Source organism: Spermophilus citellus (assembly GCF_964194105.1).
Source record: "Spermophilus citellus genome assembly, chromosome: X".
NCBI lineage: Eukaryota > Metazoa > Chordata > Mammalia > Rodentia > Sciuridae > Spermophilus > Spermophilus citellus.
In genome coordinates this window covers 1,080,180-1,103,167 of record NC_138190.1, presented here as the reverse complement: position 1 = coordinate 1,103,167, position 22,988 = coordinate 1,080,180, and the positions used below count along the sequence as shown (strand labels likewise).

General features: G+C 46.2%; 1 protein-coding gene and 1 pseudogene across 10 annotated transcripts in view; both read right to left on the bottom strand.

Annotated features, from left to right (window-relative positions):
* Nucleotides 1-22,988, bottom strand: part of LOC308639067 (zinc finger protein 124-like) — a 216,794-nt gene that overhangs the window by 20,113 nt on the left and 173,693 nt on the right. Inside the window, exon 1 of one of the 9 annotated variants that reach the window (XM_081277045.1) lies at nt 5,498-5,629. The exons of the other annotated variants lie outside the window; for them this stretch is intronic. Within the exon in view, the coding sequence (XP_081133171.1) occupies nt 5,498-5,545 (48 nt within the window). The 5' untranslated portion in view covers nt 5,546-5,629. Of the gene's footprint in view, nt 1-5,497; nt 5,630-22,988 lie in introns of those variants that run through there. 9 annotated transcript variants of the gene reach the window in all.
* On the bottom strand, nt 20,047-21,397 carry LOC308638917 (olfactory receptor 2W3-like; annotated as a pseudogene). The gene is made up of 2 exons: nt 20,712-21,397; nt 20,047-20,243 (listed from the first exon to the last, which is right to left on the bottom strand). The product of its transcript is annotated as an olfactory receptor 2W3-like (transcript).

The following is a 22,988-nucleotide window of genomic DNA, read 5'->3' as shown; positions in this document are numbered from 1 at the left end:
GGATACTGGGATTGTAGCTGAGTGGCAGAGCACTTGCTAGCATGTGTGAGGCATTGGGTATGATCCTCAGCACCACAGAAAAATAAAAAAAAAAGGTATTCTGTCCATCTGTAACTATACAAAATATATAAAAAAAGAAATAATAATAATAAATACAACGCTGAGGATGTGCTCAGTGGTCAAGTGACTGTAGGTTTATTCCCCAGTAAAACACCTGCCCACCTCCAGAATGCAGCTCACAAATTGCAATTTATTTCTGGAGGAGAACTAAGCATGAGCAAGTCCACGGCTTCAATCCCCAGCACTCAATAAGTAAGCAAATAAATAAAAAACAGTCTACAATACTAATTCTCTTGGGCTGGAGAGTAGCTTGGTAGTAGAAAACTTGCCAATCATGTATGTGGCCCTCATATCAATCTGCAGCAGGCCACACACACACACACACACACACACAAAAAAAAAAACCTAAAATACATATAATGATAGATAAAAATGATTATAATACAAAAGGTACACAATTAGAGGCATAAAATACAACAAAATAAATGGAAAGACAACACACTTTTTCACAAGGGAGATTGAATGATTCCATAATCTACACTCTCTAAAAAAAACACTGAGCTTTTCAGTAAATTCTCTGCAATTTAGGGCATGGTTAACTGTATTTTGAATGTGAACTTAAGAAAAACTACATCTAAAAATGTAAATAGTAGGGTTGGGATTGTGGCTCAGCAGTAGAGTACTTGCCTAGCACATGAGAGACCCTAGGTTTGATCCTCAGCAACGCATAAAAATAAATAAATAGGTATTTTTTCCAAGTACAGCTGCTGCAGTCTTGGCTGGGCACAAGATCACGTGCCACTCACAGCTTTGTAGATTCAAACAGCAATTCTTTATTCCTGTACTCACACCGGCCTCTACACAAACATGTTCTGGGGAAATTCAAGTTCTGCCCGCCGCACAATTCACGTCCCAAAAGCTTTCTCAATTCCACGAGAACTCAACAGGAACTCAGGCAGCATGAACGCCCTATACCCAGCAGCAATAATCTTAAACCCGGAACTTCCCTAAACCCAGATTGTCTTAAACCGGGATACTTCCTAAAACCTGCAGGATACACCTTAAACCTGGATCCACCCTGGTACTTGAGCAGGGTCACCTTTCTCAAAGACACATGTAATGTCACAGCAAATTTCCATTTAACATGGGGTACGCTGGCAAGGAAATTTCGATGTGTCATTCCTACTTGGCAATGGCCCTCAGCATACAGCAACAAAAAAATGTATTTTTCAAAAAATCTAAAATAGCAGACTGTATCTAAGACAAGCCAAAATGTTGTACGGGACAGAGAGAGTAGAGAGAGCATTTATGTTGCTCCCAAATTTCATAAGGTAAAAGGCCAGCTCCCAAAGAGGTGGCCCAAGAGGATGCAATTAGGAGGGAACAGGAATCAGGTGACATAGCGGGAGTGCTCTTGAGGGGATCAGCACCCTTATTTAGACAATTGTATTTCTCCTTTCCAGAAAACAAGTGTCATTTACTATTTCACTGATATTCAGTGATTAAATGATCATAGTTGGATATTTCAGGTATTGCCAAAATTGTCCTTAAAATTTACAATGAAGACAGGTGTGATGGTGCACATCTGTAACCCCAGCAGTTCAGGATTCTGAGGCCCTAGGCGATGTAGCAAGACTCTCAAACAAAGAATCTAAAAGCGGCTGGTGGTTAAGCAACTCTGGGTTCCATTCCTGATACCAAAAAACCACACAGTTAACATGAACCTGCCAAGTCCAGACAACAACAGTGAAAAAATGTCATCCTTTGTCAAATTCATCACCTTCTGAAGGACAGATATTAGTTTTCCTGAAATCACATTCATAAATTTATCCACCACTATTTTTATAGAATTGGACTCAAATTCTGCAGCAATAATGCAAGACAGAGTTTGTCTGTATCTTACGTGGCATTTTGGAATCTAGGATTGGATTTCAATTTGAAATCACTGAAAAGACAAGATTGAACCTTACAGACATTTTATACATACTCAGGAGTAGCAAAAGGTAAATTAGGATAAGTAGGTATTTTTTGGGGGGAGGCAATTGGTACCCCTGAGATTAAACACAGAGATATTTTACTACTGATCTACATCCCCAGTCATTTTTATATTTTATTTTGAGACGCAGTCTCACCAGGTTGCATAAGGCCTGGATAAGTTGCTAAGGCTGCCCTCAAATTTACAACACTCCTGTCTGAGCCCCTGGAGCAGGAAGAATCACAGGTGTGCACCACTGCACCTGGCTGTAAGTTGGGATGTTTAACAATGGAAATGTAACTAGACTTTTTAAAATCCACTTCTCTCTTGCCTATTTAATAACAGTCCATCCCATTTGAATCTGCATAAATAAACCTGGGCCTCAGATAAGTGAGCAGATCATTTCAAAGTGATACACAGAAAGCTCTGGTGCTGAGGGAGCACACATGTGTCAGGCTCAAGGGGCAGGGAAGGTCCCTGACAGCTGGGACATGCTCCCTCCTGGTCTTGCTCCCTGAAAGCATCCAGGATCACTGTCCCAGGGACTGAAGTAGCAGTCTAGATGAAGCCTGTTCCAGGAGATTCCTCAGCTCAGAGCCCCCAGCAGCTTCCCTGAGAGGCTGCACCCTACATCTCAGGCTGTCCTCTAGGAGGAGCTGGCCCAGGGCCTGAAGTTCTGTTCACCCTGCAGGGACCAGGGCAGCTGTGGGCACTTTGTGGCAGCTCCAGGAGAGGATAGTGGCTGAGGACATGGGACCCTGTGAAGTGTCCAAAGGGAAACTCTGCCCAAGAAATCTGACATGGTGTCTACACCTAAGAAAGGTAAAAGGAGAAGCACAAGATTTTTACAACTGTGAACTCAAGTTCTCTATACAGTTGCATCTACATCAAAGAACCTTCAGAGTACTTGATTTTAGCTAACTAGAACACCATGAGGGTAGAAAGGCTGGGTTCTATATGGAGAACAAAAATTATCTTGGGCTATCTTAAGCCCTTCAATAGACAATCATCTTAATTTCTGTATCAGACCACAATCTCAAAATTTCTCAGAATATACCACTAACCTTACCAGACGTCTCCAAAATCTACCAAAGCTCAGAATGCAATAACAGACATACAGAAGAAATTTTCTTTATTTTTTTCTGTACCACAACAATCTGATGTTCCTACCAATGCAATTGGTTAATGCAGTGATACAGTTTCTTTTATAAAAGTTCATGTAGGCCAGACACAGTGGCACACAACTGTAATCCCAGCAGCTTGAGAGGCTAAGGTAGGAGGATTGCTAAATTCAAAGGCAGCCTCAGCAACTTAGTGAGACCATAAGGAACTTAGTGAGATCATATGTGAAAATACAATATAAAAAGGGCTGGGGATGTAGCTCAGTGTTTAAGTGTCCCTGTGTTCAATTCCTGGTATATTTAAAAAAAAAGAAAAAAAGAAAAAAAAAAGAAAAGAACAAAAGAAAGAAAGAAGAAAGAAAGAAAGAATCGATGTAATTATGTAATCTCTTCCAGGGAGGGACACACACATCATTCAGGGTAACTTGATTCCATGTACCTTAGTATAGCCATTAATATTTGGGTTAAAATGAACTATTTTCTGTAGCTGGGGTTGTCAATGCCTTTAATCTCAACAGCTTTGGAAGCTGAGGCAGGAGGATCACAACTTTCAGGCCAGGCTGGGAAAAATACCCAGATCCTTTCTGAAAATCTTATTGAAAAGAGCTGGGGATGAAGGACAGTAAATGAATCAGACATTATTGTAGTGGCATCCCCTTTTTTCACAGAAAATGACAAACTTCCTATTTTTGTGTTGCCCTATTTTACTGGGCCACTAGTCTGAAAGAAATTAGCACTCCAAGTGCTGGACTTGAACTCCCCTTACTAGTTTTTTACACACTTGTATCCAGTATAGTAGTTTGTAGAAATGTGAAAACAAGGCCTCTGGCCTTGAGCTGGGCTTCACAGAGAAGTCACCAACTGGGCTCCATGGAAACAGCTGGTGGGGGAGGAAAGAAAGGGGAGAAGAAGCTCTTCCCTTCTCAGGTGCTGTCCTTGAAGGGTTAACTTGCCCAGAACAGAGAAAGAAAAAGATGCTTTTATGTGTGTGATGTCACAACTTGACTATGGTGACTCCATTTTGTGAACTTAGCCATGACACACAAAAAGGTCATGACTGGGGCAGTTTGTATTCTTTTATTCATGAAAATCCCCCAAGAACACAGAATGATCTATGGTGCCAACTGGAGACTAACTGAGCGCAACTTTCAGCCTTGCTGGCATTGCCTGAACCCCAAATGTCCCTTTTGTGGTTTTTGTGCTTAAATATCGAGCCAACTGAAGGCAGGGGCACCACTCTGATGATCTCATTCTTTTGAAAGCAGAGTGTCTGCCAAGAGCCAGGAATAAAGGCTTAACTGAAATGAGACTGTGTGGTCTGAGAGTTATTTGAGGGTGTCAGTATTACAATGTGAACTTCTGAGTCCCTCCCCTTACATGCTGGGTATAAGATTCTGAAACCACCTGAACTTGGGGTTCAGGGGATGGATTGATTGATTACAGCAAAAGCAGTGCCCTCTGAGACTGGCTGCAGCCAGATTAAACTGTTTCTGGCTATCTTCAGTGTCTTGCCTCCTTTGTCCCTACATCATTATTACCCTGTGTGCTTACAGGACTACACGACTGGGGTGACTCTACATCATGGACTATCAGAAAAGGGAGCAGTTATCCTCTATTGATGGAGCCCAGGATTCCATATCCCTGGGATCTATAAACAACGACTTTATCCCCTTTAAGGCAGTTATTTTGAGCAAACACAAGGAAGTGGTAAGTGATTATTCTTTCCCCTCAAGTATAATATTCACAAATAGAAAACAAATGCTTTCAAAAGCGTCCTTCTTGCCAGGGACAGTGGCACAGGCTGTCATTCCAGATATGTAGGAGGCTGAAGCAGGAGGATCACAAGTTAAGGCTGCGGAGGGAGGGAGAAAGGGAGGGAGGGAAGGATGGAGGAAAGGAGGGAGGGAGGGAGGAAGGAAGGAAGATTTTTTTCCAATATTTCACTAGATGAAAAGTGACAATTAGCGGACGGTGTCCATTTGGACCGAGTGGGAAGAATTAACGTCTGGCCGAGCTGTGAGGTGGAGGGAAGGTGGCTTTTAGAGGCAGGAGGCGCCTGCAATTTGGGGGACCTACAGCAGCCTCCGGAGGAGCTCCCCTGGGAGAAGGAGGGTGCATTTGTGGCCCTGCTTCCTCCACGTTGGGAAGAGTGGGTCGGGCCACCAGTAGGGAGCAAAGGGGACACCAGGCACCTGAGCCGCCCTTCCAAACCCAGGGAACCGGGGGACAGGGCCCAGGGCCACCCGCCAGCGGGGACTCCTCCACCCTCTGCAGCTCACCCGCGTGCCAGGCCCCGAGGCAGGTGCTGACCCCGCGCCTTCAGCCCTGGTCGCAAACTCACCATTTTTGGCTTCCGTGGTGAACCGGGGTCCTCTGAGGAACCGCCCATCACCCAAGATCGCGGGGTTGACAGGGAGCGAGAGTCACGGGTTTCCCTGACCAGAGAACTCAGGCGCCAGAGAAGCTGCAGCCCAGTCGCTGAGGAAGAAAAGCCCTCTGCGCACTGATTGGACAGTTCCTCTAAGGTCCCTGATGGATGGTCTCCAGGCCCGCCTCTGCATCGTGACTGACAGCTAACATCATCCAATCACTGGCTGAAATTGGGTTAGTGACAGATTCTTGGCCCCAGCCCTTTTCAGGCGGAGCTTCCCGGCTGTGCTGGGAACTAATCCAGATGGAAAGCCTTGGCTTATCCTCTGGTATGGAGGTGACATGTGGCTCTGCTATATGTGTGCAACAGCCATAGAGTGCTTTCCGAGCATGGCGAGGCCCTGGGTTTAACCTCAACACAAAAACAAACCATAGCGGGCTGGGGATGTGGCTCAAGCGGTAGCGCGCTCGCCTGTCATGCGTGTGGCCCGGGTTCGATCCTCAGCACCACATACCAACAAAGATGTTGTGTCCGCCAAGAACTAAAAAGATAAATAAATATCAAAAATTATCTCTCTCTATCTCCTCTCTCACTCTCTCGTTAAAAAAAAAAAAAAAAAAAAAAAAAAAAAACCACATAGCTTCTCTGGGAGGCTGAGGCTGGAGGAGCCCAAGGTCAGTGAAACCTTCTCTTAAAATAAAATGAAAAGGGTGGGATGTAGCTCAGAGGTCCAGGTCAAGCCCCACTGGGTTTATTCCCCAGTACCTCAAAGAAAAAGAAAGAACTATATTACATATATATTGTTTTTTTTTTCAGCTGATGCGACCTCAAGCAACTTAGAAAGACACAGTCTCCACATTTTTGAAACACTATTTAAAGACATCATATGTATGACCCATACACAATATCTAAAAATGACAACAATTTGAAAACTATTTTAGTAATTCTCATCACCTCCTGGCCTCTGTGGCTCTGAGGAGGCAGCCTGAGCTATGAAAGGAAGCAATTGGGGTTGGCTCTGATGCTCAGGTTCCATCCCCAGCAGAGAGCGTGGGCGAGGAGGGAAGGCAATCCTCCAGGGCAGCAATGTGCGGTGGAAATAAAATGGGTGCCTTGTGCTTAGTTTAGATGTTCTACGTCGACTGTTAGGAAGTCTTATGCAGAGACCTGACTCTGGGGATCCCACAGGTCTGGTCAGGTGTTTGCCCCAATATCAAACAGAAAAGGTCATGATGCAAAGCAGGAAAGGAACTTTGACCAGTGCAGCTAACACCAGGAAGACAAGGATACCCTGTCCTTATGCTGTCTTCAGGTGCTGACAAGGACTTTGAGGTTTTATAGAAGGACAATCATAGGCATGTAAAGAAAGGGAAAAGTGTATGTAGGATTTAGTATTATCTGTAGGACTTAGGCTTCAGGCATCTGTGGGTCTCATGTCTGTGAGCTCACACTCACATGTCCCTCTACTGCACAGACTGACCTCATTTTGTCTCAGGAGGAAGTCTCCCTCCAGTGTATTCTTTCCATGTCAAGGTTTCAGATGCACCAACATTTTCAAGAAAAGCCACAAGCCCATCTGCATCCTGCCTAGGAAGCATCATGGGAAATTCATAGAGAGCACCAGATGTGGTGCTGTATTGGTATGTAAGTCATCCAAGGCACATTTCTGAAAAGGAGCTAAAAGCAATCATTGAAACTGCTGCTTCAAGAAACCAGAGAAAGAAGAGCAAGGTGAACCTAAATTACCCACAGGAAGGTAACAGTATTGGGCACCACGGAGCTGGCACCAGGTAGATAGATGGGCCCATCAATGGACTGTGGCTTGACTTAGGTCGCTAAGGGGCGGCGCTGAGGCCCTAATGTTGGAGGAACAGAGAGTGTGTGTGTGGGGGGGGAGAGGGCCCTGCAGCCAGACAGCAGTGGCTTAGGCTGTTCCTGGGGACTCATCAGATGCTGAGGGCCATTGCCAAGTAGGAATGAGGCATTGATATTTCCTTGCCAGCGTACCCCATGTTAAATGGACTTGCCTTGGAAATTTGCTGTGACCTTGCATGTGTGTTTGAGAAAGGTGACCCTGCTCAATGACCAGGGTGGATCCAGGATTAGGGTGTATCCTGCAGTTTGAGGAAGTATCCCGCTCCTTGGGTTAAGGGCGTTCCCAGTTTAAGACCTTGGATTTTAGGGAAGTTCGACGTTGAGGATTATTGCTGCTGGAAATAGGGCGTTCCTGCTACCTGAGCTCCCTTTGATTTCTTGTGAGATTCAGAGAGCATTTTGGGAAGAAAGCCTGGTGGAGTAGGTGAATTGGGTGGCAGCAGAACTGGGATTGCCCCAGAGCGTGTGTGTGGAGGCCGGTGTGAGTTCGGGAATAAAGAATTGCTGTTTGAATCTACAAGCTGTGGTGGCTCGTGATTCTGTGCCCAGCCAAGACATCGGCAACCAGCAACGTCAGAGATGGGGCACAAGGAATGCCTGGGGCGCTTAAGCAGGGCCCTGGTGGGGACAGTGTGGTTTTCAGGGAGTGAGTGGGCATGAGGGCTGTCTGCAGAGGGGACAAGACAGGAGTGGGGGGGGGGCTAGGGCCATGTTGGGGGAGGGGCAGGGTTGTGTGTGACATTACTGAGTGTGACAGGCCATAGTTTAGGGAGGGGACTAAAGCCCATGGTTGGGGAGACACTGAGGGGTTCAATTTCATAGGGCAGACAGGAGCATTGGGCTGCCTGTGTTAAGTGTGCGTGTGGGGGGTCACGGCCCTGTTAGGGTGGTGTTCCTTACAGAGATTGTGGGACTTGGCCATGGGGAAGGGTTCCGGCTGGAAATGGCAGGGGCAGAGCGGGTCTTAGTGGGGGGACACTCCAGCGCATTTGTGTCGACCTGGTGTGGGGGGACTCAGGCCGTGAGTGGGCAGGGTGAGGGTCTTGGAGGGGTTCGGAGGTCCGAGGGTCTCAGCGTGGGGAGGCGAGTCTCCGAGGCCCTGGGGGTGGGGCGTGTCACCCCACTCGATCCGGGAGCGGCCCCCGCAGGCGTCGCGGGCGCGTTTTCCGCGGCTCGACCCTGGCCCCCCTCCTGCTCGGCCTGCACCCCCTCCTCCTTCTCGGTCCCCCACCTCCCTCTGCGCCCCACCCCAGCGCTGCTCTCTGCGCCCGGGACTGGGTTTCGGCGACTCGCCGTCTCCCGGCACCGCCTCCTCCTGCCCAGGGTCTCGTCCCCTCCCCAGACCTGAGTGGCTCCGCACCTGGCGGTGGCGGAGGCACGTCCCTAAGGGCCGGGAGCGCCTCTCTGCCTGGTGGATCCCGAGCTTGTGCGCCTGCGCCAGGGCAGGACGCAGACCCGGCCGCGCTGGCGTCTCCGCCCCCACCCCACCCCCGGGCTCCTGGGCGCGCGCCTGGGCCCCGGGCTTAATCCGATTAATTTCCGAACTCTGGGCCTGGGAGGTGGGGACGGGAAATTGGTTCTCCTGGGTCCCCGCCGCCCGGGGAAGCTGGGGTTTCTGGAGCTGTTTAATCCGGTTGGGGCCTGAGCACCGTGAGCCCCCAGGCAGCCAGGGCGGCGCAGGGACCCCATTTCTTATTCTCAGCCAGGGTCTTGGGACAGCCCCACCCCCCTCACAGGATCCGTGCGAGTTCAGCTCCACCAGGCTTGGCGTTTGGGCTCTGTAGGGTGCTGACTCCCTGCTCCATGGTTGCACTCAGGACCTTAACCAAGGGGTCTTCTTACTGGGTACCTCCTTGATGGTGCTCTTGGCCGGACCCTGCTTCTTCCCCTCCGACAGATAATCTTTTTTCACTTTTCCAAATCGGCTCTGTATTTTTACCAAACCAAATCAGAACCTCTGAAAGATCTGGGCTGCCCCAAATCCTTGGGGTGCATGGGGTGTTTGTTGAAAATAGAGGCAGGAGGTTCACCCCCCTCAATTCAGAAATGAAATCCGCAGAGGGTGCTGGAGGTGGAGAAAAGGTCTTTTTTTTTTAATATATTTATTTATGTTTTAGTTGTAGTTGGACACAGTATCTTTATTATATGTTTATGTGGTGCTGAGGAGAGTGCTCTACCACTGAGCCACAACCCCAGCCCAAGGTCTTTGTTTTTAATTTGCAAATTTAAAATATTTGCATTTTCATGTGCGCCCAGACTTACAGATGGGGTTATATCCAGAAATCCCCAAATACAGTACATGAGGAATGAATTTGCCAAATCTCACCTGTGAACATCCTAGATTAGCAGCCCAAAAGGTTTTATGGATTGTTTCCTCTTAATTTTTATTTTTGTTTTTTGGTACTGGAGATTGAACCTAGTGTACTTAACCACTGAGCCACATCCCCAGCCCTTTTTTATATTTCACAGAGATACAAAGATCTTGCTGAGTTGCTTAGGGCCTCACTAAGTTGCTGAGACTGGCCTCCAAATTGCAACCCTCCTTCCTCAGCCTCCCAAGCAGCTGGGATTACAGGTGTGAACCACCAGGGCAGAAAAGACTATGTTCATTGAGGAGACCTTGGGTTCTGAGAGCAGAGATCTCTAAGAACCACAGAAAGTAAGTATGTTGGGTGCTGTTAGGCAGATATCAAACATACTGAGCATAATCTTGGGTTACAAATGCTCTAGGGCCAGAGAGAGCTGGAGAGGTATTTGAAGGAGGTTGCTCAGATAGGAGAAGGTGAGAAAGTTCAATACAGCACATAACAGAGATTATTATTATATAATAACAGTTTATATATAATAAAATCATAAAGTAATAAAACATAAGCTCTACATTATGATGTCCATCCTATTTTAATGCCCAATGTCAAAAATCATGTTGAAGTCAGGTGTAGTGGTGCACATTGATAATTCTAGTGACTCCAGAGGCTGAGGAAAGAGGATTGCAACTTGGGGGTCGGCCTCAGCAACTTAGCAAGGCCCTAAATAACTTAGCATCTGCCTGGATATAAAATGTCAAAAAAAGGTTGGGTATGCAGCTCAGTGCTAAAGCACCCCGGGTTCAATCCCTGGTAGTAGTAGTAGTAGTAATAATAATAATAATAGTAATAATAATAATAAATATAATTTTGTTGATACATTTGCAGAATTGAAAGCTTGACACTTATGGGTTAAGAACTTGGAGTCTCTGTGTGGACCTGGGCTACAAAGACAACAGAGTCAAGGATGTGGTTGGACCTGGAGGGGATGACCCAGCCTTGAGGATGCTGAAGATCTCAGAGGACAAGGGACACAGCTGCTCCATTGTGCTGGGTTTCTGTTCTACACAGCATGGGAGATGGGGAGGAAGTAGGGCTCCTGGGGTTGACCAGCTGCCATCTCTTTCTTCATCCCAAGATCCACTGGGATGAAGATGGCTTTGGCCATCAGGCAGAGGTGGAGTTGGCTTCAGGTGGTGGCCTGAGGTCATCAATGAATACTCAGGGTCTGTGGTCTGTAAGCCCCCCGGGCTGGGATGTTTTATAACAAAAGCCCAGGGAGACTAATACAGTGACCACCAGCCCTCTGACCAGTGCAATGACCTGAGTGTGGATGTCTCCAAAAGTCTTATATAGAAATCTTTACCCCCCAAGGTGATGGTGTTAGGAAGTAAGGGCTTTGGGGAGGAGAGGGGGCCCTGAGGGTGGAGCCTTCATTGCTACTGAAAGCCATAAGCTGAGACTTGAACCCTTGTCACATGACATGTCTTATTTGTCCCATGGCTTCCCCCCTCTGCATCTGCCAATCTGGGGAATTTGGAAGCACCTCTGGGCTAGATTGGGTCCTCTGTCTCAGCTTCTAATTGCAGGAGGTCCTGGGCTCTTTTCTAGGTGCCCAGAGTGGCCTCTGAGGGTGCATTTCATTCAGTTGGATTGTGCATTGTGACTTCATGTATTGATGTGGGGAATTGTGACCTCGGAATGGATGCCTGAGGTCAGAGTGAGGAGCTGGAGCTGTTTGGACGGTCGCTGGCTCTTCCCATGAGAAACTGATGTGACTCCATTTTTGAGAAACCAGCCTCTACCTCAGAGCAAATCCTGTCCAAGGAAGGGGGCATGACCCTTGTCCTTGGAAAAACCCACAGAGCACTCCTAAGCACATACCACTCTGCTGAGGGCCATTGCCAAGTAGGAATGACACATCGAAATTTCCTTGCCAGCGTACCCCATGTTAAATGGAAATTTGCTGTTACATTGCATGTGTCTTTGAGAAAGGTGACCCTGCTCAAGAACCAGGGTGGATCCAGGTTTAAGGTGTATCCTGCAGGTTTGAGGAAGTATCCCACTCCTTGGGTTTAGGGCGTTCCTGGTTTAAGACAATCTGGGTTTAGGGTTATTGCTGCTGGGTGTAGGGTGTTCCTGCTGCCTGAGTTCCCGTTGAGTTCTCGTGGAATTGAGAAAGTATTTTGGGACGTGAATGCGCAGCAGAACTGGGCTTTCCCCAGAACGTGTATGTGTAGAGGCCGGTGTGAGTTCAGGAATAAAGAATTGCTGTTTGAATCTACAAAGCTGTGAGTGGCTCATGATCTTGTGTCCAGCCAAGACATTGGCATTTGGTGGTCCGTATGCGGAATGTCTGAAGCTTGTGGGTAAGTGAATTTGCTCGCTCCTGAAGGAGAGCAAAAAAATGGGTGACCATTTCAAAAAACAATGTGTTCTTGTTTTGATTTATTTTGTTTTTATTTCAAGTTGCCTGTTCCTAGAACTTTCTCAGGCCACCTGGGGAAAATGGTTGACTCAAGGTTTGAAGTTTTTCGCCTCTGAGGAAGAGAAATTGTTAGAGGAAGGAGGCACCCCAGTAAGACCAAGAACAGCTAGGGCATATGTTGATACAATACAAAAATGTAGCCCATAGCTTTTTAGAGATGAGTTATTAAGTATATCAATGAGACCATCATGGTATCCTGTAGAAGGATTTTTCTTCAACAAGAAAGAGATGGCTGGGCTGGGGATGTGGCTCAAGCGGTAGCGCGCTCGCCTGGCATGCGTGCGGCCCGGGTTCGATCCTCAGCACCACATACCAACAAAGATGTTGTGTCCGCCGAGAACTAAAAAATAAATATTAAAAAAATTCTCTCTCTCTCTCTCTCTCTCTCTCTCTCTCTCTCTCCTCTCTCACTCTCAAAAAAAAGAAAGATGGCTAGTTCTGTTTAATACATTTGTCTAAGATCTTGGTTTTTACAGATATCTGATTAATTTACAAAGCTAAAATGTTAAAATATCAACCACTAAATATAAAATCAAGTACTCTTTACTTATTAAGTTCCATAAGGTAATATATTTAAACATTATGTGTGTTTTCATAAATTTGTAAATAGAAAAAAGTTTAATATTGCTTTGGTCTGTGTCTTTGCTGAAACAGGGTTACTAAGAGGTAAGAATCTATCATGTGTAATTTATATACAAAGAGTATAAGAAGTTTCAGTTGGGTTTCAATTACAGTATTATAGTACCAAAAAAAAAACATGAAAGTATTTCATCTTATTAAAGTGGAGTAATTTGTCTAAATCAGCAATTTTATAAGAGTTGTTTCAGAATGTGAATTTATAAAAAGAGAATGGTTAAAAAAAGAGATAAAAAGATTCAATATGTGGAAATATATTTTAATATAAAAGGTTAAAGGAAAAAGAAATGTTTCTAGATGAGATATTCTCTGTGGTAAAGTAAAAAGTTGTAAAATGCCATTTAAAAAGATTTTGAGGAAACTAAACTTACTTTAAAAGCTTGAAAGGAAGAAAGAAAAAAAAAGGTATTTGTACATGGCAGATTGAGACAAAGCTTCTTCTTCTTTTTTTTTTTTTAAAGAGAGAGTGAGAAAGGGAGAGAGAGAAAGAGAGAGAGAATTTTTTTTTAATATTTATTTTTTAGTTATTGGCGGACACAACATCTTTGTTTGTATGTGGTGCTGAGAATCGAACCCGGGCCTCATGCATGCCAGGCGAGCGCGCTACCGCTTGAGCCACATCCCCAGCCCCAAGAGACAAAGCTTCTTAATGGAGTAAAAAAGAGCCTTTGGTTGAAGGGCAGCCATGTAAAGTAACATTAAGTGATTTAAACAGAATATAATCCTCATTTAAAAGAGTAAAGCTGTAGGTGGTGAAAAAGTACATTTAAAAGTACAGTATAGATGATAATTGAAGGCTTTAAAGGGTTAAATTGAAGGTGGTCGAGATACCTTCATGGCGGAAAAAAGATTGCTTTACTCATCAAACTATTAAAATGTACTTATTAAACTAAAAAGAGGGAGATGAGATAATCTTTGTGTGGTAAAGTAAAAAGTTGTAAAATGTCTAAATAAGTTGCAAAAGGCTTTAAAAGGTTAAATTGAAGGTGGTTAAGATGCCTTCGTGATGGAGGGAAAAAAAAACATGAAAATGGGAAGATAGTAAGATAAAAGATATTTAGATAAAGAAGATTAAAAGTTTGAAGTGAAAAACTTTAAAAACAGAAGTACAGAAAGGTAAAAAAAAAAGAGAAGATGTAGAAAGATAAAAAAGATATAGGAAGATAAAAAGGATGTAGAAAGACAAGAATTTTAAACCCACAAAATAGGAAACAAAAGAAAACTAGGAGAGAAAAAAGCAACTAAGGGTAAATATAAAAACCTTAGAAGAAAAGTAGAAGATAGAAATAAGATAAAAAATGGTTGAAAATGTCAAGTAAAGATATTTCAGTTAAAATATGCAAAAGGCTAAGACAACTATCCATGCGGCCTGCGCAATGGTTTCATTAATGAGGTTCTAGGCATAAAGTTAGTTAGAAGAGATCGAAATAAATACGTTACCTTATTTCTATTGCTAGGTCCAAGACGGCTCACCTCTCTGGTTCCCACCTCTAACCGCCCAGCAGGGCAGCAAGGATTACTCAGGGCTAGCAGGAGAGAGAGAGTTTGAACATGCCTGGGAGTAGCCTTTTATTGGGGAACAAGAGATTCAGGGGAGAATTCCATCCAATGAAGGTTGAGGGGGGGCTGCACTCCAAGGTCAGGGTCAGTGATTGGGTCCCCGGGGTCAGTGGTCAGGCACACCCCCACAAGGATGGGCTCTCTCATCAGGAAAGGGCCGGGAAAGCTTCGTCACAGCCAAAGCGCCTCAGACCCTTAACGGGAGCCACCCAATCACATGTCAGAATGGCTTCCCACAAACTATTAGATACAGACATTTAAGATAGAAAAAGGTACAAGAGAGAAGTTTAAAGTCAAATATTGGATAAAATAAAAGAACAATGAGATTATTAGTAATTTTTTTCAAAAAGCCCATCAACTTTAATTTCTGGTGGTGCAGAAATTAGAAGTCTCAGATGAGGGTGTTAAAATTTAAACTAGAAGGAAATTGGTTTAAAACCACATCAAAAAAATTAAAAGGACTAAAGTAATTCTAAAAACTAAGGCAGAATGCTTTTGAAAGACTTAAATTTAAAAGGATCTTTAAGGGGTATATATCCCCCAAAAATAAACTTAAAATAACCCTTTTTACTCTAAACTTTTTAAATTTAGATTCATCAGGACTTAATGCTGCAGAAAGGCATATGTATCCAAAAAATGTACATAAGCCTCAGGTGGTTTGGAAAGATATTCTAACAGGACAATGGAAAGGTCCTGACCCAGTGATTGTCTGGAGTCGGGGTTGTGTTTGTGTGTTTTTCCACAGGGAGAACAGCAGCCGATTTGGATTCCAGAGAGATTAACTAAAGCAATTTCTACAGAAAAAGAAGATGATTTGACTTAAATCCATAGCAGCTGATATCCAGAGCTCCAGCTTGGCTATTCTTACATCTGCAACAGTGATTAACCAGGGTCCTTTTTTCAATATCTATTTTATTATTGCCTTTTCCCACATCATAAAGTTCTATTTTATTTTTTGAGCTCATACAGACCTAGGTTAATGTTTTTCTGATCAGTTTTATTTTTTGACTGTGGAGTTTTTAAACATTGCAATGGAGATTTCACCTAGGTAAAGCTACAAGGCCTTTATTGTCTTATGTGTTGTATGTTATGTGTGCACACTTCTGTTTTGTGTTGTATGTCTGTATGTGTGTATGTCCATATTTCATATATGAGGAGCGCCAATGAAAAAATGGATCCTAATTTTTTTATTCACGTGATTTAAATGGTTTAATTTAATTTAGGTAAACAGCTGTTAAGGATTGTTTTTAAAGGTGGTTAACATGTCTGTTTACTTACTAATTTAAATTAGGTAAACAGCTGTTAAAGATTGTTTTTAAAGGTGGTTAACAGATCTGTTTGTTTAACTTTCACCTTTCCTTTTCATCATATTTAATAATTCTGTTCAGTATAATGTCTCTTTAGCATCATTGCCAGAATTCCCATCTCCATCCCAGTGCCGGTGAAGACTAAGATAAAGCCAAACTACAGCTTCTATGATAGCCATCACAGTAAACTGTATAAACTGTTGCATCAACGAATATAACTCAACAAGTAATGCTCAATCAAGGACTCAATTTACTTTGGGAAGAAATGGACATATTGATAGACTCTTCCACTTTGAACTGCCTGCAGAACTTGCCTGGACTATATATCAGTTGTATGAATTGTGAACTATTGTTTGGTGCAGCGAATTGTGGTAGTGCTGGCATATCTTTGCTGATGGTGTCATCAGTGATGCAATTTCCTTGCCAGCTCACCCCATGTTAATTGTGGTAATGCTGGCATATCTTTGCTGATGGTGTCACCAGTGATGCAATTTTTCCAAAGAAGCTGTCAATTGGCTTGGTGTTGTGGGCATTTCTGTATCCTCTTCCCTTCTACTAGTGATGGTCTAAAATTTGGGGGCCAACAGAGGTGAGGCAAGAACCTCACCCCCCCACTGGTGCATAGACCTATCCACAAGTATGGCTGAATGCTGGACCATAGTCAGTGATGGGTTGATCCGATTGCAGTGGTATCAACCTAAGAAAGGAGGCTGACGCCTAGAGGTCAGTTTTCCCATGATGGGTAAGAACCATATGTTGAATTGGACAACCTACCAGGCACGGTCCTTAAGCCACATTGCTTGTTGTTTAATTAATCAGTAGGGGGGAGATGCTGAGGGCCATTCCTACCTGCCAAGTAGGAATGACGCATCAAAATTTCCTTGCCAGCGTACCCCATGTTAAATGGAAATTTGCTGTTACATTGCATGTGTCTTTGAGAAAGGTGACCCTGCTCAAGAACCAGGGTGGATCCAGGTTTAAGTTGTATCCTGCAGGTTTGAGGAATTATCCCGCTCCTTGGGTTTAGGGCATTCCCGGTTTAAGACAATCTGGGTTTAGGGTTATTGCTGCTGGGTATAGGGCGTTCCTGCTGCCTGAGTTCCCGTTGAGTTCTCGTGGAATTGAGAAAGTATTTGGGGACGTGAATGCGCAGCAGAACTGGGATTTCCCCAGAACGTGTTTGTGTAGAGGCCGGTGTGAGTTCAGGAATAAAGAATTGTTGTTTGAATCTACAAAGCTGTGAGTGGCTCGTGATCTTGTGCCCAGCCAAGACTTTGAGTGTTTGTCTATAAATGAGAGGCCTGAGGTGCCAGGGGTCCCTGACTCAGTTAGGGTAGGTGAGGACCCATAGCAACCTCCCTAGCAACATCCAATGAGACAGGGAAAATACCTGGGATGCCAGATGACCCCAAGTAGTTTATGGTGGTTGATAACAAGTTGGGAAACCATGAAGTTTAGCACATACACCCCTCGTGGCCTAAACCAATCCGTTCAAACGAATCCCCCTTTTGCACTAACCAATCCCCCCTACCCAACTTGTTCCTGCCAGTGAATGTGCTAATCATTGTTAAGAGTTGTTGTTTGATTTTCCCACGGTATGGAATGATTTGCTGTGTGATGTTGTGACACATAGAGTATCTCCCCAAAACCTATAAAATCTCACTGAACAAAGGACTGGGACTCACTCCCGGGACCGCTGCCTTGGAAACGGTTGTGAGTCCAGGCTGGAGCTTGCAGTAAAGACTCCTGTGTGATTGCATCAGATTCAGCTCCTGGAGGTCTATTGGGGTCCCAGGAATCTGGCATAACACCCACACAGAAGGTCACTGCCCTTGTTCATCTGTGTCTCACCAGCACAGGGGGAAGGGACCACAGCAGGGCTACAGCCACAGCCTCCACAGGTTGTGCAGGATGCCCAGCTGCTGGGGAAAGGGCTCAGGGACTGCTGATGCTCCGCCACGGCCTGCAGGACTCTGCCCAGCACCTTGTGGAATCAGGGCTCTGAGTTGGTTGTAAGGACACGGGTCTCCCAGGGTCTCTGCAAAGGTCAAGGGGCAAAGGCGGGTCAAGCTGGACCCCTGGTCCACAAAGCACGGAAGACCCCTCCCCCTTGGCAGGCTCAGGCACCCTCTGGCTGGAAGAGCAGGGTCAGGAAGTGCCTGTTCCACAGAGTTGCTCCTGTGGAGGGACCAGGATCACAGAGAGATGACTGAGGACAACAGCAGGACTCAGCCAGGTGCTCAGGAGTGAATAGCACCAGGGGCGGTGGCCCGTGTGTGGGTGGGCATAAGCTGTTCTGTCCTCTCCAGAGCAGAGAGAAGGCGGCCTCCAATTAGATCCCGCACAGACCCATTCACCTCAATGAGACCTGAGAGTGTGACATCCAGAGAGCAGAAAAGGGGGGAAAAGTTCTCTTGCTTTGCTAGCAAAGGAGAAACACAAGGAACTCCCGTCTCAGAGGCTGGGATTTATCAGGAGGAGCAACAGGGAGGTTTTAAAGGAGCTATTCAAAGGCTGATTCCAGGAGAGCCCTGACTGGGGTCCCTGGGCGCCCTGTGGCTGTGTGGGGATTCACTTCTTAATTTGGGAGCTATTCACTTCCTAGATGTGCTGGCGGACTTCTTCCTTTTGTGAGACACAGATAACTCAAGGTCATCCTGTTCCCTGCTGCAAAGATAGGGAGAGGGAGAGGGAGAAGAGGAAAAGCAAACCATGTGCCCTTTCAAAACAAGCCTCAGAGCTCTTTCTAAAGGCACAGTGGCCCTCTGTTGCGCTGTTGCTGCTTCTACAATTCAGAGATGAAAAGAGGACCCAGGCTTTGGGTCAAAAATTGGCAACACTGTTCTCTCTGGGACTTTTTTTTTTTTTAAAGAGAGAGTGAGAGAGAGAAAGGGAATTTTTTAATATTTATTTTTTTAGTTTTCGGCGGACACAACATCTTTGTTTGTAATGTGGTGCTGAGGATCAAACCCGGGCCGCACGCATGCCAGGCGAGCGCGCTACCGCATGAGCCACATCCCTAGCCCACCTCTTTGCTTTTGACTGAGAAAAAGGTGACATCAGATTTTCAAGTCCCCACTGACATGCTTGCTGACCAGTGCTAATTGGATTCTTAACTGTGCATTCTTCCAGGTTTTATGGTTAGGAATTACCATATGTTTCAGAATCTGGTCTTGGACAAGGCTCAAAAAGTTAGTCTCTTTAAACTCTCTTGGGTTCCTGTCATCCATGCTAATCCCTATCTGCATTTCCATGCAGATAACAGGTGGTTTGCTGGGGAATAACAGACCCTGTCCACTTCCTCCAGGCAGGGCTGAAGAGAAATTGCTTTTGGGCAAATGAAGCATGTAGCGTCAGCACAGTGGGCCACTATTATATAAGTATTCACTTAACCAAGTTTCCCACTATCATCATTTATCTGTCTCCTAACAGAGGGCAGAAAAAGACAACATGCTTCCTTGTGAGCCTATGGGAGGGAAATACCCAGCTGCCAATGTCTTGGCTGGGCACAGAATCACGAGCCACCACACAGCTTTGTCGATTCAAACAGCAATTCTTTATTCCCGAACTCACACCGGCCTCTACACAACGCTCTGGGGCAATCCCGTTCTGCTCCGCCCAATTCACCTACTCCACGAGGCTTTTTTCCAATCTCCTTTGAATCTCACGAGAACTCAACGGGAACAAGCAGCAGGAACACCCTAATCCCGGCAGCAATAATCTTCAACCTCCAACTTCCCTAAAACCCCTATTGTCTTAAACCGGGAACGCCCTAAACCCAAGGACCAGGATACTTCCTCAAACCTGATCAGCTCTAAACCCGGATCCGCCTTGGTCTTTGGGCAAGGTCACCTTTCTCAAACACACATGCAATGTCAACAGCGAAATTCCAAGGCAAGTCCATTTAACATGGGGTACGCTGGCAAGGAAATATTGATGCGTCATTCCTACTTGGCAATGGCCCTCAGCACCCGGCCATGCTGAACTCAGCTTTGACGCCATCCAGGAAGACACAGTGGTTCACACCAAGAGCCCTGAGAGAGCGGGGAGGTTCCAGCTAAAAGGCCGAGAGCACCACTGTGAACTCAGCAAACTACAGAAGCAGGCCCTGGGGTGCTGCTGTGGCCCTGGTACCAGCCTGCAGGGTCAGGGCTGCACATCCGGGTGTGGAGGACAGGCCGTGTGCTGTTATAAACCCCACAGCGCTGACCTTAATCAGGCGCCCAGAGGCCAGCCCTGCAAGGGTGCGGAGAGCTGCAGGCGGACACCTCATCTGCCCTACGGTTCAAAGGACAGCAGTGGCCTTATGGAGCTGACCCTGAGGCTGGGTGCTGGTCACTCCCTGGGCCCTCACTCCTTGTCCCCTTTTCTGTTCCCCAGCATCAGCCTTCTCACCTCCCTGTTTCTGAGGGTGGAGATGAGGGGTTGAGGAGGGGGTGACGGGTTGTAGAAGAGCATGAGGACCTTGCCCTGGTCCCGGGAGGAGTGGCTCCTGGCTGCATGTACTTGAAGATGATGTTCCCGTAGGACAGGGAGCCCAGGGTGAGGGGGCCACAGGTGTGTTAAATCATGATGCAAAGAAAAGATGACTGACTCTGATTTAAATCAAACTAAAGCAAGCTGGTAATTCCCACCAGCCAGGGCTGCCTCTCCCCAAACCTGTAGGAACAGAAGACAGCCCCACAGTTTCTAGGAGTGCAGCTTTATAGCACAGAATGTTTCAAAGGTGGGGAGGCATGTCTTGAGATCTTACAGATAACACAAAGGCAGGTAGTAGGTTAATGGCCCATCACTTAGGGAGTAAATTTAGATCCCAACATCAGAATTTATGAGGCGCCACTAGAGTTTCAGAGAGGAACATTGTCTGGCCAGGGAAAGCCAGGCATGGGTGAGTTCAAGGCACGGGCAGACATTTCCAAGCAGGTTTAGAAATCACAGTAATTTATAGTAAAGCTGAAATTATCTTTTCATACCTTTGTGATGAGGTGGCTCCCAATCTTAAGAGGAAATTAGGCTGGGTTTATCAAGGTGTTGATGATTCTGATTCTGTGTCTTCCCGAGTATGACTGCATTCTGAACACAGCCCGGATGATGTGGCCATAGGAGACCAAGAAGAAGACCATGGGAAACAGCATAATGCCCAAAGGCAGGCAGTGCCTTCAAGGGCCACCATGCTGACACAGGCCACACAGATCAGGGCTGGCACCTCACATAGAAAGTGTTCCTTCCTGTGCCCACAGCAGTGTGATCATAGGGTCACTGGCACATGAACAAGGAATTGTCTATCCTACAGCCCAGAAATCATGATCAGTGGTAGGGCAGGGGATTCCAGATAGCCACTAACCTGTTGTAGGCCATGACAGCCAGCAGCAGTCCCTCCACTCCACCCAAGCCCAGGGACAGGAAGAGCTGGACTGTGCCCCTGCAGAGCTGATGGTCTTGTCATGGCCACTCAGGTTGTGGAGCAGCTGGGGATGGAGCTGGGGGTGAAGCTGAGTCCAGGAAGGATGAAGGGGGTGAGAAGTACATGGGCGTGTGGAGGTGGGGTCCAGCTGCGACACCAGGATGATGGTGTGTAGCCCAGCAGGGTCAGCAGGTGGGCTACCAGGAGGACCACAAAGAGGACCCTCTTCACATTGGGGAAATTGGAGAATCCCAGGAGGATAACAAGGCCCTGGGTGCTGCCATGGGTCCCATCCATCTCTCCAGCACCTGAGGAGAGGTGTCAATGGCAGAAGCTGCAAGGGCTGTCTGGAGTATGCGCTCCTAGCCAGGCTTAAAGCAGCACAGTGAGGACTTGTTTATACACTCACCTAACCTGGAAACAGTGGTGTGCAGGCTCTGCTGTGATGATTATTATTATCACCAATTTATAGAAAAAAAAACTGAGACACCTTTGTGTTAAGTCAATGTCCCAGGTAGAGGGGCAGAGCTGGTCTGCACCCAGGGAACATAGCTGACATCTTCATCCTTATCCAGCCCTGTGGCTCCGTCATTCCAGAGAGGCAAGGCACACACCTGCCAAGCTCCAACTTTGCTTCTTCCAGGGTCAGAAATTCCTGAGCTCCTGTCAAAACCTCAGAGGCACAAAGAACACCCCAAACAACCACCTGATAGGATTTAGGAAACACCATGTGCAGCTGATCCTTGAACATCACGGGGTTGAAGTACAAGGGCAACTCTACAGAAATCTGGTTCAGTAAATGAAACATGTTTGGATATTTGCAAGAATTTGATAAACTCAAAGACAAAACATGTGACTAAATATTCAAATCTTTAACAAAAAATAGGATGTCATGGATGCATGACATCCATGCCTGTGTTGTGACATTTTATTATTTACTATTATAAAATATACCCAAATCTTATATAAAAAGTTAAAAATTTCAACATTTCCACAAACACAGACCATACAAGGTGCCACTTGCAAAGGAGAGAAATGGAAACCAAAGCAAAACTCAAGCAGCAGCATCCCTGCAGGAGAGGAACTCGGGGAGCCTGGCGCTGTGCCATGACCTCAGCCACCCCTGTGGCGGGAAACGTGTCCTTCTCCTCACTTGAGCAATGGGGACAGGATCCTAAGCCCCTGGCCCCTGTGTGGAGGTTACTGCTCAGGCTTCTGACTCCCAATAGGAAACCCAGGCTCCTGGGACCCCCAACAGTCCTGACCCCGGGACCCTCTTCTGACAGTGGAGAGGAAGTGACCCAGAGACACCCCAGACAAAAGGCACCCTGCGATCAAACTTCCCCTGGAGGATGCAGGGATGTGCTCAGAGGAGCATCCTGGGTCCTCAACCCTAGGGAGCCCCTCACCCTCTTCACCCAGCATCCACATTGCTCCCTTGTCAGATGAAATATGCAAAAATCTCCCATGAAATCAAGCTAAAGAGAACACAGAAATGAGACAATTTCTATGACAACACATTCACCACTATTTTTGCCAAAACGTCACAATTTCCAACTCATGATGTAAACCATGGTCGTGGAGCTGTGCTCCATTAGGTCATGGCTCAGACTCTGAGTCTGAGGGGGACAACTTCAAATAACACCCACTTAAACCTGTGATGTGCCCACCCCAGAGCTTGGACAGGGGGGAAGCAGCAATTCTTGCTTCTGTAGACCATGGGACAGTGGGACCCATGAGCACTGCTGGACCCAGACACTGACTGCCTCCCGTTCGTCCCACAGCTTTACCAAGAGAAGCCATTGCATTGTGCTGACTGCGCAGGAGACAGCCTCCTGGGGTGCCCTGACCACCACACGCTGGGCAGCTGGCCCCGAGTCCACCCTGA